Genomic DNA, 16,813 nt, shown 5'->3' with positions numbered 1-16,813 from the left:
TAATGGGGTATCTCTCAACAGCTACAAACCATCACGGATAAATGTGGGACAGCATTTTGCAGGGAAAACTATAACCTATATTTCTCTATTTCTAACCAGACATTATTCCTAAATATTGATAAGCTTTAAAGGAAAAATAAAGTGCAGCACTGTCAAGAACCATATGGCTGTGTTCCATCCTATGTAAATGACCACCAAGGGCAACTGACTGTATTCCATCAGATGTGTATCATCCAAAACCACATGGCTGTGTCATATCCAATGTGCTTCACTATCAAAGTCCATGCAGTTGTGTGTCACCTCATGGGTGTCACTGCCAGGGCCCACATGACTGTGTTCCATCCTATATGCATCACTGCCACATCCACATGGAAGTATTCTATCTTATATGAACATTAGCCAAGTCCATGTGGATGTGTTCCATCCTATATAAATCACTGCCAAGTCCGTGTAGATGTGTTCCATCCTATATGCATTACTGTCAAGGCCATGTGGATGTGTTCCATCCTATATGAATCACTGCCAAGTCCATGTGGATGTGTTCCATCCTATATGCATTACTGTCAAGGCCATGTGGATGTGTTCCATCCTATATGCATTACGGTCAAGGCCATGTGGATGTGTTCCATCCTATATGCATTACTGTCAAGGCCATGCGGATGTGTTCCATCCTATATGCATTACTGTCAAGGCCATGTGGATGTGTTCCATCCTATATGCATTACTGTCAAGGCCATGTGGATGTGCAGCACTAACCCTACCTCTGCCCCTGCCCTTAACTCTAACTCTGAACCTCACCTTAAAAAAATCTGTAATGTTAACACAACAAAAGACAGCTCAGATACCCATACATGCACAAACACACACACACACACACACACACACACACACACACACACACACACACACACACACAAACACGCACACACATATATACACATCTGCAGATAAATTAGAAAGATCACAAATTCACCAAATGACAAGTCTTTAGATGTGGGAGGGAACCAGAGACCCTGGTAAAAAACACAGACAGAAGAAGTCCACAGGGAGTACAAACAGGAAGCTCTAACTAGGAAATTAACTGAAAAGCCATGCACTGTGAAGTACCCTGCTAATCACTGTATCATTGTGCTGCAGTGTATCTTACATTCCAAACTTTAAATAAGGTCCTGCCTAAAAATGAGCTTCTACAAATCCAGAGCACCTGCCTATTCAGATAAAATAAGTAGGGAATGTGTAGCATGGCAATAAACTAGATAAACAAGGGATTTGTGACAAGGTAAAAGGATTTGTAGCATGATAATAAACTAGATAAACTTTATTTATTTTATACTAACAAGATGAGATAGCAAGCCAAGAGATCCAAAACACTTCAAAATACATCTCCTTGTTCTTTTACATTCAAAAAGACAAAAGTCTCACAATCCTTTAGCCATGAGAACAAAACTCTCAATGTAGATGAACAAGGGAAAGGAAAAAAAAACAAACATTGCATTTTTACCTTGTCCTAGTATTACCCATGGCGTTACATTTGGTAATAAACTAAAATAAGGGAAGTAGGGTCATGTAAACCTCGGCCCTAGATAATTATCACTGTTGAAGTGATGCCTCAACCAGATTTGCAAAAATGGGAAAAGGGGTTGTGGGGGGATGGATGGATGGATAAATGGATGGATGGATGGATGGATGGATGGATGGATGGATGGATGGATGGATGGAGGGATGGATGGAGGGATGGAGGGATGGATGGATGGATGGAAGTGGTGCATGGTAACAGAATAAACAAACAAGTGGTGGTTCAAGCTAATAAGCTAAATAAGCAAGTGATGTAGGGCATGGTAATAAAATAAGTAAAAAAAAGAATGCATAACGTGATATTAAACTAAATAAACAAGGGATGTGCAGAGTGGTACTGAAAATGAGCTGTGTTATCAAAATATAGGATAGGTGTAATTTACTTCTTGGTTTCTCTTGGTAAAGAGCAAATTTTAAACTAATAAATAGGTATGAGTTTAGGATTTAGCTAAGACTGTGGCTTAGTAGTGTGGATGGAAATGTTAGCTCTTTCGTTACTAGAGAGATCAGCAAAGAAAGAAGAGAATATAATGTTAAAGTATTCCAGAAACAAAGGTTGAGAAAAGAAAAGCTTATTAATATAAGCAAAGCTTATTAATATAATTCAGTTTTACTGTATAAACAAAGTTCATGTTTTCTCTTTCTCTGAAGATTAAGGAATTATGCTTCAAAGGAAGGAGTCTTCTTTTCTTAGCTTATTAAAAGTTATACCAATGGTTGCAAAACTAAACACAGTAAAGGAAGCAATGTGAAGGGTATTCCAAGACATCTGTTGAACACAACATTGTTCACATCAACAATAAACCCATATAGTCTGGTAGATGCATATGATACAGTAATAGAGATAAAATTTGCTTTCATATCAGTTATAATACCATTGCCTCAAAAATATAGTCATACATTATTAAAAGGATAACTGTATTAATTACGGAAATAGAAACTTCAGAGAATTCAGGATAAAGAGAAAAGAAACGATGCAAAAAAAATGTAGACTTTTCTAAGCAAGCTGATAAACCAAATGACAACAGCTGACAAAAAATTTTGTGTTTCACTATTAAATGTCAAGTCATCAGATGCCAAGCGACCAAACCACCAGACATAAATGTCTGAAAAAGTACTAAGATGAAAACTCAAACTGTAATTGTTTTTTGTTTTTCTTTTTGTTTTGTTTTTTTTTGCAGGAGACAAGTCTCATGAGACAAGTTGTGAGGAAGAAGCCCCCTACCCCCACACTTATATATACCAATTCTGCAGTTGAACAACCACAAGGAAAGGTAAAATCTAAAAATGAAAGAATCACTACAAGTGCGCATACAAAATCTGCACTGACAGTGATTTCGTTTGGAAAGCAGTTGTTATCTATTTATATTTAAACATCTTGTGACTTAGCGAATTTGATCTTGATAAACTGCAGAAATATTAAAATTGTGATGCAAACTACCTGTATGACATAAACATGTGACCTTTCCAAATATATCTAAATACATACACACACCCACACATATACTGTCCCTCTCTCTGTCTTTGTCTACCTAATGCACACACGTGTGTGTGTGTGTATGGGTTCACTGCTAAATATCAAAATTCTACAATCCCGAGTCTCTGAATACCAACACCCAGAATCTCGAGATTGCGAAATCTCAAAAACAGTGAATGGAGATTCCATACAGTGCAGAACGGGAATTTTGCCATTCTCTCCACTGTAGTGTGATCTCAGAGTTGGTATATTTAAGTTGCAGGGGGTGAGTGTGGTGCAGCCCCCCCATGTGGTTGGTGCAGGCGGGCTTGCACCCCTACATAAACGTTATTACTGTTGGTTTTGTGTTGTCTTTTTTTGTTTTTTTTTTGATTCCACAATCTCAAGATTCTGGGTGTCTGTATTCAGAGTCTCGGGATTGTGGAATTTCGATATTTAGTAGTGAACCCATATATATATATATATATATATATATATATATATATATATATACACACACATACATATAGACATGTATTTATTTTGTTAAGGTGGGGAGGACAAAATGCCCATAGCAGATGCATGTGGGATCCATCCAGAAAGACCTTAGTAAAATACATGAACACATACATACAGACTTTTGCAACTTCCCCATGCAACACACACTTTATCAAGGCATGGTTGGAAATATATAAATTCCCCTGATAAAAAATACATGTTAAGATTACTTTCTTAACTCTTTTTTTTTTTTGTTTTGAGGTACAGACAGCTGAAAAAAGATTTTTACACAGCAGCAGCAAGTAAACATGAAGACAACAATAACTATGCAAAACTGAGGAACAGTAAAAAAAAAAAAGTAATGTGTGCTGAGCAGCGGATTGTTTATTAAATCATTTATACTGTTCCTGTTCACAAAGACAGGAGCACTAAAGACAGAAAGTTAATATGTGTTGAACAGGGGATTTTTTTAAATCATTTATACTACTGCTGTTCATCAAGAAAGGGGTATATTATTTTTCAACTGAGTTAAAAGCAAACTTTGCTTTAATTTACCTGGGCTTCAACACTAATGACAATAAAATGAAATGTACCAATTATGTTTAGTTAACCCAGTACTATTTTTAGGTTAGCTTTTTTGGGGGGAGTTGTAAATAATTGAGTCAAACTATTAGACAGAACATTTTATATAATCAGAGGATATACCAACTAAACTTTATGGAAGACTTTGGATAGAAAAAAGTATAGATAAGGATGTGAAATACAACAAAGTATGTAAGTTGTTAAAAATGCATAACACCTGCTATTTAGCCAGTTTTCGTGAACAGATGAAACTTTATTGGATGTTGATAACTATAAATATGTTTATAAACAAATTTATTTTCCTCTAATTGTAAATAAACAGATGTTTTATGTCTAAATCCCAGTATTCTTTAAGAGTCTAATGCAGCTCAGCATAGAGACAGACAGATTCACAGATGCTAACAGGTACTGAATGCTAACTGTAGTATGAATGCTGTATCAGGAAAAAGTGCTTATAGATGCAGAATTCAGTAAAAGAGTACTGTGTTAGTAATGTATTAGTCTGCAAGTGCTTAATGTGCACAAGGGTAAAATAATTGGTGTACTGAGCAGTAGTATTGTGAGAGCAAAAGTCTCCCAGTAACCCTGCTGCAGTAAAAGAAGCCTCTTGTCCACTGCAAAGTCCAAGAGCACAGCCCTAAGATGGTGAATTATAGGTATTCCCCTCTGCTGTCCTAGGGCTTCTTGTGAGCTGCACGTCTGGAACGGAAGACAAACTACACCTGATTGAGAAATTTGGTTCCATAGTCCATGCTGTACGTAAAGGTAAGTACGAGTCTGTATAGATAGTCCTACTGTCCTCTTGTACTACGGCAGGTTTGTTCACCTCCAGAGAGGTAGCATTCCATATCTCTAAGCTAGTTCCCTTTGGCAAAGTCTAGGTCATTTGAATGTGTCCCATTACTCCCTACTACCCAGCTGATACTGCACCTGACCTGTATCCTTCAGTTTTCAGTTGGTGAGACCACAAGAAACTCTGGACACAGTAAATGTTATTTTTTAATATACTAGGAGGATCATTTGCAGTATTATAGAATGGTTTTCAATCCCATGTAACCAAACCTGCAAAGTCAGTATTTATCATACCATCAAAGTTTAGCCTTGTTTTATAAATACTGCTGTTGTACTCACCTTCAGGTTAATTGGTAGCAATGATTTCGTTTTCACAACAGCTTTCTCTGTCTCTTCATTAACGTTTGAGCCAATCATTGGCTTTATAACATCATTTGATTCATTTAAAACGGTCATGTTTGCACAGACTAGAATAAGAAAAAAGGTTCTAGTGAATTATAATGAAAACAGCAATAAAATGAAAATTTCTACAACATCTGCTTGAGTAGTATTCTCTTGCACACACACATACACACACACACACACACACACATATATATATATATATATATCTATATATATATATATATATATATATATATATATATATATATATATATATATATATATATATATGGGTCTACTTCATAACACTGAAATTTCATAACATTGAGACTATGACTTTGAAAATTCAAAACACTGAAAACTCAGAAAATTGAAAGTGTGCTTCATAACATTGAAAACTACATTGCACAATTAATAAGATTCCCCTCCACCTACAACACCTAACTAACAAACACACTTTCTAGTACATTTCTGCAGGGGAAAAAAGTTAATTTCTTATTAACTTTTTTCCACTGCAGTGCGATCTTGGAGTTGGTATATTTAATTTACAGGGGGGTGTGGGAGGATGTGCAGGGGGTCTTGCCCCCCTGCAGGAACGTAGTAGAAAGTGTGTTTGTTAGTTAGGTGTTGTTATACGTGGAGAGGATGTTATTTACATATGCATTGTAGTTTTCAATGTTATGAAGCACACTTTCAATGTTCTGAGTTTTCAATATTTTGGGTTTTCAGTGTTTTCAGTTTTTGATGTTATGGTCTCAATGTTATGAAATTCAAAGTTATGAAATTTCAGTGTTATGAATTAGGCTCATATATATATATATATATATATATATATATATATATATATATATATATAGCTAGTACAGGCCACAGGGTCTTCTCAATACAGTTATGGATCCCCCACTCTTTCACAAACTTCAAAATATAAAAAACTGCCATTGTCTTGAAAAGTCATTGAGCAAGGAAAAACTTTCAAACACAAGAATACTCCAAAAATAAAAATCAAGCCAACAAATCAATAAAAAAAAATCAAACACCAAAAACAAACATATCCAACTCGAATAAATTCTAAGTCGAAACAAAAACAAGAGTGAAAATGAAACAGCATAAATCAGGAATCAGGACTGTGGCACAAATTAAGCATACTTTACAGTATTACATTAAGATTAATAGTTTAAGATGTCCTGCAGTAGAGAAGTGAATGACTATTGGTCAATTAATATTCATAGTTTCACATTTATGTTTATTTTTTAATGGTTTTGAAGGGCATGGTGTGAAATGTCATGGTGGGAGACAGGAAAATTTATTGTCAATGTTCAATTATATCACACTCTACTGGAGATATTTCTAGTTGTTTGTAATTATAAAAAATAAGTAACATTTCGGTAACAATGTGACTTACAAACTATCCCATGGCATTAGGTGAAACCTTAGATGTTGAGGAAAACTGTCACTGATACTTGCTCTGTAAGCTGTACATCTTGAGAGACATTCCTCTTTATTTATATTGATAATTAAGCAATTAAATACATGTTTTCATGTTTTTGTTAAATTTCCAAGATATTATACCTTGTTTGTCAATGTTTAGTAAAAATATAATTCTATGCATTATAATATATTGTAGTATTTATGGAAAGACTATGAGTGCACTGACAATTATTACTGTAAAGAAAATTTCTTATACAGTTTTCATACATTTTACTATTCATAAAATATTTATACTTCTTTATTTCATGCATTTTAAGTTGATTTTTAAAAACTGTTCTGGAATGCAAGGATGTATGTAGATTGCTAATGGTGTGATGTTCTACACTGCAGATGTGTTAATGAAATAAGTTTAAAAAATCTCCTGAAGAAGGTAAAAACATAAATTCCTAAAACAGAAAATGAAGCCCTGAAGTGAGAAAGAGACAAGAAGTGATGACATGAAGTAAAACAGTAACCACCCCAATAGAAATCTGATAGGTTCATAGATGAATACGATTCTAATTGCCTGAATGATTATTTTAAGCCTAGCCAATAACTCAAAGTCAGAATCAAAACCTGTACTTTGTATCTATGAGGTGAATAACTTAACCATTATGCCAAATTCACTCAGGAGTCAGATTATACACACACACACACACACACACACACACACACACACACACACACACACACACACACACACACACACATGTACACACACACACACACACACACACACACACACACACACACACGCACAACTGTATAGAAAAAATCTAACAAGTAATTTGTAAGATACTGTATACAAAAGTAAAACACCATATGAATACAAAACCATATTAACCATATTAAAATACAAATAATAAACGTAAAAATTACACAAAGATCCAATTAAATGATGGCAACAAGCATACTATCATCTAAACCAACATAAACTGATGATGTTAGGGATATTTTAACTCTTATATATGGGTTTTCAACTCTTCAAGGATATGATGCAACAAGCATATCATCAGTTAATCCAACTTAAAAATGATTGACAGGAGGGGAAGAGCGAACGAATACTTGCATATATTAACCTTTCATTTCCTGGAGTTAACACCAGCATTAGTATTCTTGTGAATATTTTAGAGACTATGTTACATGGAAAACAACAAAAACTCTGAATCCTCGTGGCTAAAGGTTGGTTAAAATATACCAGTAAAGTGTCCAAAAAAGAAATAAAACCAACCAACAAGTCAGTAAAAAAGATGGCTACTTTAATAAATGATGAGTGCTTTTGTGGAGTTACCACTTCTTTAGACCATACAAGAGTGAACAAAACTGAGTTTAAATAAGAAAATCAATCAAATATAATTAAAAGTAAATAAAACACTAGTAAAAATATCTCATACCCACCTCTCTTTAAGGACAGGTTTTAAAGGGACAGTAGTGTTTAGACCTGGTTCCTTGTGTGCCTGCAGAACTAAAATCCACTTTAATTCAGTATTTTCTATTTTATTATTCACATCTCCACCTCTGATATCAGACTCAACCAATTGTAAAACTCTAAAACAGAATCTATAGTGTACTTTACTAAGATAGTGACCAACTAATGCATTGTCACTCTCACAGTGATATGTGTATAACCACTGTTGTGTACTAAAAATGATCGAACCAGATCTATACCTTGTGTATTAAGTATGTAAAGCTTGTGAGTTTATAAATGAGACTAAGCATTTTTTGCATCCTGTAATAGGGCATGAATTACTACCTATGTAGAAGCACTTCTTTAGTTTATTTAGTTACCTGTTATAGCTGTTCTTGTTTTTATGTGGGTAAATTTTTTATGTGGGTAAAACCATAAGACAACTTAAAAAAAGGATTTTGGAATATGCTGGGGATATCCTTAAGAAGTTAAAAAACAACACATTAACTTGTTTTTTTCATTTTTTTAGTGTGATACTTTTTTGTTTCGTATAATAACAGCAAAGAGAAATAAAACTTTCTAAACAATCCTCTGTAGCTTTAACAGATTGACAAACATAAACATCAAAATGATGCAAAAGATAAACCCTACAAAAATCAAATGACCTCAAATCAATTGAGTAGAGCATGACAATACATAAATCAAAATGTAAACTCAATATTTGGGATGTATGGAATATAATGGAATTGTACTGCGGTGGTGGTGCTGCAGTAGCGTTGTCGCCTCACAGTTAGACGTTGCCCGTTCGATTCTCAGTTAGAGCGTCTTCTGTGTGGCGACATGCGTGAATGGACATTCCTTCATTGAAGGTTGTGCATTAGGCCTGGCAAGCCAGCACGTAAAACTCTACTGCCAATCATTAGCGGACCGGAGTTCCGCTGTGGCGACCCCTAACTGGGAAAAGCCGAAAGACACAAACAATGGAATATAATGGAATTAATGTTATGAGACTGATGTCTATTGAATACTCCACTGGATAGCAGAAGCCATCCAGTCAAAGAACAGATAATTTTGCTGCATAGCGGAAGCCTGTTGTATGTGTTCTGGCCAGTTGTGCTGAATGAAATATATATTGAATCCTGTAATGAATTTTATGTAATTATATAAGCAATACATTTATCATCCATCCCATCAACCAATCCAAACCCATTTGTCAGTACAGTGTTCTGATATTCTCTAGGGTAGCTCTGCCTCTTACCCTCCAAGTAAAAATGTAATTAAGTGCGCACCTAAGGTAACCTCCTATCCCTATTGTAATAATGTACAGTTCTCATTTCTAGGAGAGCAATCCTTCCCATCTATCTAGACTTGCTCCTCATATCACCCCTCTTTCTACATAAAAAATAAATAAATCTTATATGTAATCTCTCTCCCACTTCCTATTACTTTTTAATGCTAAATGCAAATATTCACATATATAGTAGCCTCCCACCCTGTTCTTCTACCTCAGTCATCAGTTCTCACATGCAGTGTGGTATACACAGAAACTCCCCCAACTCAATAACTTCTTTGCTAAATCAGTGTAACAGACTCATTCTATCCCCATCACATTTTATGCTCATGGAAGCATTTTCTATAGTAATAATATATAAGGAGGAAGGCCCCCACCCCCACCTCATCCTTTATTATTATCAGCTGACAAAGGTAAACAAATGCATCTCTTCCAACACGCAGTTAAGTGTCGAAACAAATTGTGCTTATGCCTATTTTGGCTCGCTTCACTGTCTCGGTCTTTCTCCATCCCAAGCATATTGTACAAGGAGGTATTGAACTGTCTGCATCTTGGGTTGAGGCGGGACACTGGCAGTATCATGGGAAATAACTAAAAATAAGTATAAAACAAGACATCATGGTTCAAAATATTTAAATTAAATTTCACACACACATCCAATATATAATGAGGCTGAATAGGCTTGGCAATAAGTATTCAAGACAATGTCTGGTGTTGACAAAAAGTCACCCAAAAAGTCAGCCTGTGACATTATCAGGACCCATGGAGTAAGTGTTTTTGTCCCTGGAGAGAGCATTCTGGACCATCTCCTAGGTGATTAGAAGGGTTGATAAAGGAGTAAAGTCAGAGCTGAATTTGTCCACTAATATGTTGTCTGTGTCCTCAGAGAATGGGTAACTGTTGTTGTTCTGTATTAGTTGTCAGCCTTGCTGGGCACAATTTCTAAGGTTTCTCTCAAAGCTGAAGAAGGCTTTGTAGTTGTCTTTAACAGAAGTAGAAATTCTCAATTGAGGATTTGGCTTTGTTTCTCAATTTTTTTGTTGATTTTTCTCCGTTCATCTCTAGATGATGGTGTATTAAGTTGGGTATATATCAGATTACCCACATTTGAAAATGTCAAAGCACCTTTATTCAACACGAAAATGTCAAACGCTGAGTTTGTCGAATGACCAAATCATCGATTTCCTTCCAAGGGAAAGAAATTGGTTGGCTGTTCTGTCACACCTGCTCTTTCCTCGACTGTAGTGTTGTCTTGGAGTTAGACTATCTATTTAGTGGGGTGTGGGGGGCATGTGGGGTGAAGCCTCCCACTTAAATATGTTAGTTTTTATGCTGTGTTGTCTGTTGGGCTTCCGATTTCTTTCCCTTGGAAAGAAATCTGTGTTTTGGCCATTTGACAAACTCAGCATTCGACATTTTTGTGTAGAAATAAAGGTGCCTCGACATTTTGAAATGTTGATATTCTGATATAGACCCTATTAAGTTTGCTTTTATGGGCTATGGATTTCTTCCTCTTATTGTATAGTTTATTTATACTAGGCTTCTACCATAGGGGTCAGATGTCTTGATGCATTTCATTAGGTCATTATTTAGCCAGATTGGGTTTGCCATAGAGTCATTTCTAAAGACAGAGGGGTTTTGTGGTAAGTCAGGTTTTGCCCTCATAGTAAGCATTACTGAAGAGTGGTCGACTTGACCACTGACATGGTAATTGTAGACGCTGAGCATATTGTGGCAATATTAGTGAGAACTAGGCCAAATATTTTTGAAGCCCTAGTTGGGGCTTGAACCAGCTGGTCTTGGGAGCTATCATTAATGGAATCCAGGAATATTTCAGCATATTTATTTGAGGTGGTGTAGGTTTTCCAGTTAATGGAGGAATAGTTGAAGTCTCCCAAGAGAATAGTGTTAGGCTTAATAGAGAAGGATGTCAGTTTAACTCGATATGCTTCATGGGCAGCAGGTGATGTGGAGGGGGTACATTAATTGGTATGATACAGTATGGAGTTCTATTTACTGTGAAAAGGATATGCAGAAGATTAAGGTCATTGTCCTGACTTAAAAGTCCAGAGACAAGATGGTGTCTTAAGAATACTGCTGTGTCTCTTCCAATAACATTGTTATTTTCCACACTGGGTCTGAAAGAGTGGTAGGCACTGAAATCGTGCACTGTGAGGGTATTCTCACTGTTCTGAAATCAAGTTTCAGTAACTATACACATTATCTATATTTTCAAAAGTTAAATGCCTCTGTGGGGTGCAATTCTTAGTTTAAGCTTCTAGCATTGAGCAGTGCTACTTTTACATCATTTTGATTTTGAATAGCTAAGCAGGTAATTTGAAGAGACTGACCTTGCCTAAAAAGGTGCTATGGGAGAGGAAAAGGTCCTGGCCAATATACAGAAATCATGAGGAGACAGATGCAGGCTTTCACTAGCAAATCAGTCAGGGTTTTTGGTAATCTCTTCCTATGCTGATATATATTGGGTCCACTTTGTGGGTCCACTTTGAATGACACCAGTAGCTAAGTAACTGATAACACCAGTAGCTAAGCCAATGATTTAAGTCAGTTATCTTTTGTTTGTATTGTGGAATCATTCTTGGCAATGGTAGACTACTGCTTAATACTAGCTGCACATCAGTTTCAGATGCATACTCTGAGAGCTCTGTAGTGATCTTCTTCATATAATCCATGTATTTATGTCTCAACTCATTTACTCCCACATGCACAATGTCCATGTCACATGTGTTCTTATGTTGAAGAGATTTGAGGGCCCTAGTGATACTGCAGATCCTGGCATTTAAGAGGCAGATAACCATCATTCTGTCTTTGCTCAGTGTGAAAAGTGGTGCATCTGTGTGTCTGACTATGACATCACCTACGACTAAAATATTACCAGATGTACTGTCTTGGCCTTGTTACTTTAAGTGCTTTGGCCGTTCAGCTGAATGACCCCTTTTTGTAGGTGTGTCTTCTGTGCTGTCTGTGTACGTTGTCTGCCTGTTATTGAAACACTGAGTTCTGTACACTAAACCTTCATCTAGGATCTCTTTGTCATTTAAACTTCCACTTTTTAAGTACCTCATCAAATGATGGCTTATGTTTTTGTCTAGACATGATGGGCATGGTTTTGTGAGGTGGGTGTCAGAAATGACAATATGCTGGGTATATTCTACAGTCTTTGCAGAGAGGTTGGCCTCCAAGATTAGTCCATATTTGCACCTCTCATATATGGAATTGCCTGTAGGAAGAATAAACAGTTGTCAGTGATCATATGGTATTTCATCAAAGTTCCTATTGTTATCAGGCTGGCAACAGATAGTGAGGTAAACTGTAACTTCATGAAATTTAGTGGGTGGTAAAATACAGATTAATGACTATTAATTAATTTGATTAGTAGGATGGGTCTATATACCAGAACACTAGGATACGCAGAGTTCTGGACAGTCAAAATGCTTTTTTTAATCACCTTTATTAAATTATCAATTAGGACATAGGCACATATACAGAAATAGAAAGGAAAATAAACCATATTAACAATTTTTCATTTACATGCACTATATATACGTGCTTTCTTTCTTTATAACTATCACCGGTCCCTGCTGAATTCTTGCCTTCCTTTAAACCTCATGCCTCCTGAACATTTCTTCTGCATGTATAGTTCCTATATTTCTTTGTAATTTTCTCCTTCCCTTTTCCAGTTCTTTTATCTATTTTATAGTATGTAATGCTTTATATACATTTTGTTTACACTTTGATTTCCGTTTTCTAGTAATTGCTTTTTGGCAGATAACAGAATTAAACTTAACAAGGCCTTACTGTGTCTAGGCAGTTTAAATCCTGTGTCCCAGGTGACAGTCAATATGCCTAGTACTTAATATTCCATGCCTGATTGTTGTTCCTTTTTATCTATGCCAGTATTGGCGGTGGCTGTTAAATTTGTTGCTAATTTCATTGGGATTAAATAACTTCCAATTGTTGACTTCTATAGATAAGACTGGGTTTGTTGTTTTTCTTAAGGAATGAATATACTCACAATACTCCTTTTTATTTGTATTGAATGTTGCAATCCTCATTTCATAGTTTCTGAAGTACTCCAGAACAGACAAATTCAAAGGTTAATCAATTTCCTATAAGTCTTCAGTTTATTCCCTAACTTTAGCTTTCAATGTAATGCCCTGAGGGGTCTTTATTACAAGTGTTGGAATAGACGGGGCTGCTGCTGTGTTGACATTCAGTATTAGTAGCTCCCAGTCCATTCACAAAGTTAGGCAGATCAGATTGCAAAACGCCAGCATATAAGAGTGCCAGTGGAATGTTGACTGGACAAAGGTCTCACGCACTGATTTATTTTAAAAGCAGTTGCCATCTGGAGTGCACATAGTGTGGTTGTGTGTGGTGAAAGAGGGGTGATTGTTAAGAATACCAGACCATGCTACAATTTCAAAATGCATAAGAAAGTTTATGGTAGTAGCATAGTTGCTGCTCACTGTTTACTTCAATCCTGGAAGTCTCTGGGTAATTCAGAAAACATATATGAAAAACACACACACACACACACACACATATATATATATATATATATATATATATATATATATATATATATACATATAAAGAAAACATATAATATCATATAAAATCATGAATTTATGTTATCATAAAGTTTAAGGCAATTTATTGGCATGTATTATATATAAAACAGTGTAGTTACTTTATTACAACTTAATAGTAATTTACATTTTCAAGCCAGTTTCTCTGTTATACTGCTTGTATCTCCTTAACAACTGAATGAGAGTTATGAGGGTGGCAGCCCCCCTTATAAAAGATGCTATGGTCAATGCAGTTTAGAGATCTTGCTGACAGAGGACATACTTACCTCTGAAATATTTATGTATATATGAATATACCATATTCATTGTGTCCATCTTCTTAACAGCTTCTGAAAGATGTATGCCAATTCTGAAGCTGCTGTGACACTTTACTTTATTTGGTGTAAAGTATTTTTTTCAGAGATTTGAAGATATATCTGATCTTCTTTTGAGTACATAAACACACTAACTTCAAAGAAAAGCTGCCTGTTGTATTTTTTATCAAAAAATTATCTGCTAATGGTAAAATTCTACTATCTGTAGTTCACACAATCATAAAAGCAAACAGCTGCCCAATGAAAAACTGTCAACGCACCAAAGAAAAAGTAAAGTCTAAGTGTCTCTAGAATATGAAATGTCTACTTTATTACCAAAATCGCTGGCTCTGCCTTGATTTGCATTGAACATAAGGATTGCATTCCTCAGTGTTATTTCTACCAGCAGTTTAACAGTGTTATTCATTGCCAATATCAGTGACTGTGGCCTTTCTAGTCACTTAATGATTCAGAAATGTGGAGATTGTGGAAAAATACAGAGTGATACAGATGGTTGTCAATCTCAACTCAAATCGAACAAAGAGACATAAAGAAAGCAACCAGGCATCCATTTTAAGACGTCCAGTATTCACATTTAACAAAAGATACACTTGATAGAAAAAGCAAGGTAATTTTAATAAAATGTATATGAATAACTTCATCAGCAAAGACATTACCAGAACAAATCATTGAACTGAGAACATTTATTTTATGACAAAATAAAATCACATGACATTTGCAAAAAATGGTACTGAGTTTTGGGACTGAGAACCATGATAAATGGTGCAAACATGCATCAAAAACCTACTTCCCATACCAGACAGTAAGATAGTTCATTTATTATATCCCAAACCCTATTATATTTCACTTATTCATATTTTTTTGTTTAGCTTCCCATTTCCTATTCAATTGCTGCAGTTTTTGATACATGTTCTATTAATGTACAACTGTAATAGTCTTCCATCATTTTCTAAATGGAAAGGTGTAGTGACATCAGGTCAGGATTTCACTTGCAGTCTGTTTCAGTGCAACTACATAGAGTAGTGTTTCTCTGAGGTAGGATGTCTGAATCGTTGGTGCTGTTTTCATATTTGCCGGTGTTTTGTTGTTGCAGAACTATATTTCGTCTGCCTTTGGTAAAATGAGTGTATTTTACTTTGTTTTCAGTTTTTTTTAAATGTTTTGGGTGTCCACAGCTGACCATCAGCTGCTGTCATTCTCTGTCCTTATTCACCAGACCAACTGTACACAGTTTCCTTCCTTGGAGTATCTCTGATGATATTCAGGGCCAGTGAAGAGAAGTATCCTAAGGTAATGTCAGACTGTTGTAGAGGAATTATTTTTCCCCCAAGGCCAAGCTTCTTCTCCTGAACATGCAAGTAATGTCCCGTGAGTACTCATCCAATGGATGCTGCAGAGTATCATCCATGCTTTTAAGTGCAACTCAGCCATTGCTATGCTCCAATATAGACATCAACTCCCACCCTCACATGCCCACAGTATCCACCAGGAAGCAACCATGGGCATGTGCCTGAGAACATACCCTCTTTTCTCTTCCCCCAAGCTGATGAATGAGACCCACCTCACCCACCCAGCTTTTCCAGACCTGTGTTATTCATCAAACTTGGGTCACCTTGTTTACAGTCAGAGCTTTATCCCTCTGCATCATAGAGCCAGATTAAATTATTTACAATTTTTTTTCTTGGTTTGATTTTTGTTTTACTTTTAAACATTGTTGTTTCTTATTTTTTTCTTATTGTTTTAGATTTTTATTGAATTATTTACATGTTTTGGGGTTAATTTAGATGGATATTCTACATCACTTGGTAATGAGCAATTATTTTATTGCCATTGGCATGAGAAGGGCAGACTGCCTGATTTGTTTGCATTTCTTGTATGATATTATTTTGTACCTTTCTTTTGTAGCTCAAGTTAGTATATAATAATGCTGTATGATTGTGTTATATTTTTGGAGGGTGTTTTATGTTAAGTCTGATGGTTTGAATTGTACTTTGCCATTATAGTCTATGGGGAAGCTGATCTAGCTAGGTTTGTTTATTTTGTTAGGAGGATGCAATTAAAATATAGTTATTTTTATGTGAAGTGACTAATGTACATATATATTTAATATATATACTTTGTAATACATACACACACACACACACACACACACACACACACACATATATATATATATATATATATGTATATATATATATGATCTCAAACAATTCATAAATCATAGCCAGATGTTTAATATGTTGGAGAAATAGATTAAAATAATTTACCTCAAGAATGAAGCTCAAGAGAAAAATTAAACTCGAGACTGAATGGAATTGCTTTAATCCGTCTCAAGAGTACATTAACAAATGGATATATCTGTTACCCAGTCACAATTATTTGGAACACATGGGGATTTTTAGCTGTCCCAATTTATTGCTGTTTAAAAAATAG

The 16,813-nt window shown here is 35.5% G+C and overlaps 1 protein-coding gene across 2 annotated transcripts in view; it reads right to left on the bottom strand.

The window, feature by feature from the left end:
* LOC122815359 (solute carrier organic anion transporter family member 1A2-like) overlaps positions 1-16,813 on the bottom strand; it is a 420,483-nt gene that overhangs the window by 395,048 nt on the left and 8,622 nt on the right. For both annotated transcript variants that reach the window (XM_044087813.1, XM_044087814.1), the window contains one exon: positions 5,243-5,370. In XM_044087813.1, coding sequence (XP_043943748.1) covers positions 5,243-5,359 — 117 coding nt within the window. In that variant the 5' untranslated portion in view covers positions 5,360-5,370. The remainder of the gene's footprint in view (positions 1-5,242; positions 5,371-16,813) is intronic.

This window comes from Protopterus annectens, chromosome 11.part0 (genome assembly GCF_019279795.1).
Source record: "Protopterus annectens isolate FY-2018-M chromosome 11.part0, PAN1.0, whole genome shotgun sequence".
In the NCBI taxonomy this organism is placed as follows: domain Eukaryota; kingdom Metazoa; phylum Chordata; order Ceratodontiformes; family Protopteridae; genus Protopterus; species Protopterus annectens.
This window is presented reverse-complemented; position numbering and strand designations above follow the sequence as displayed.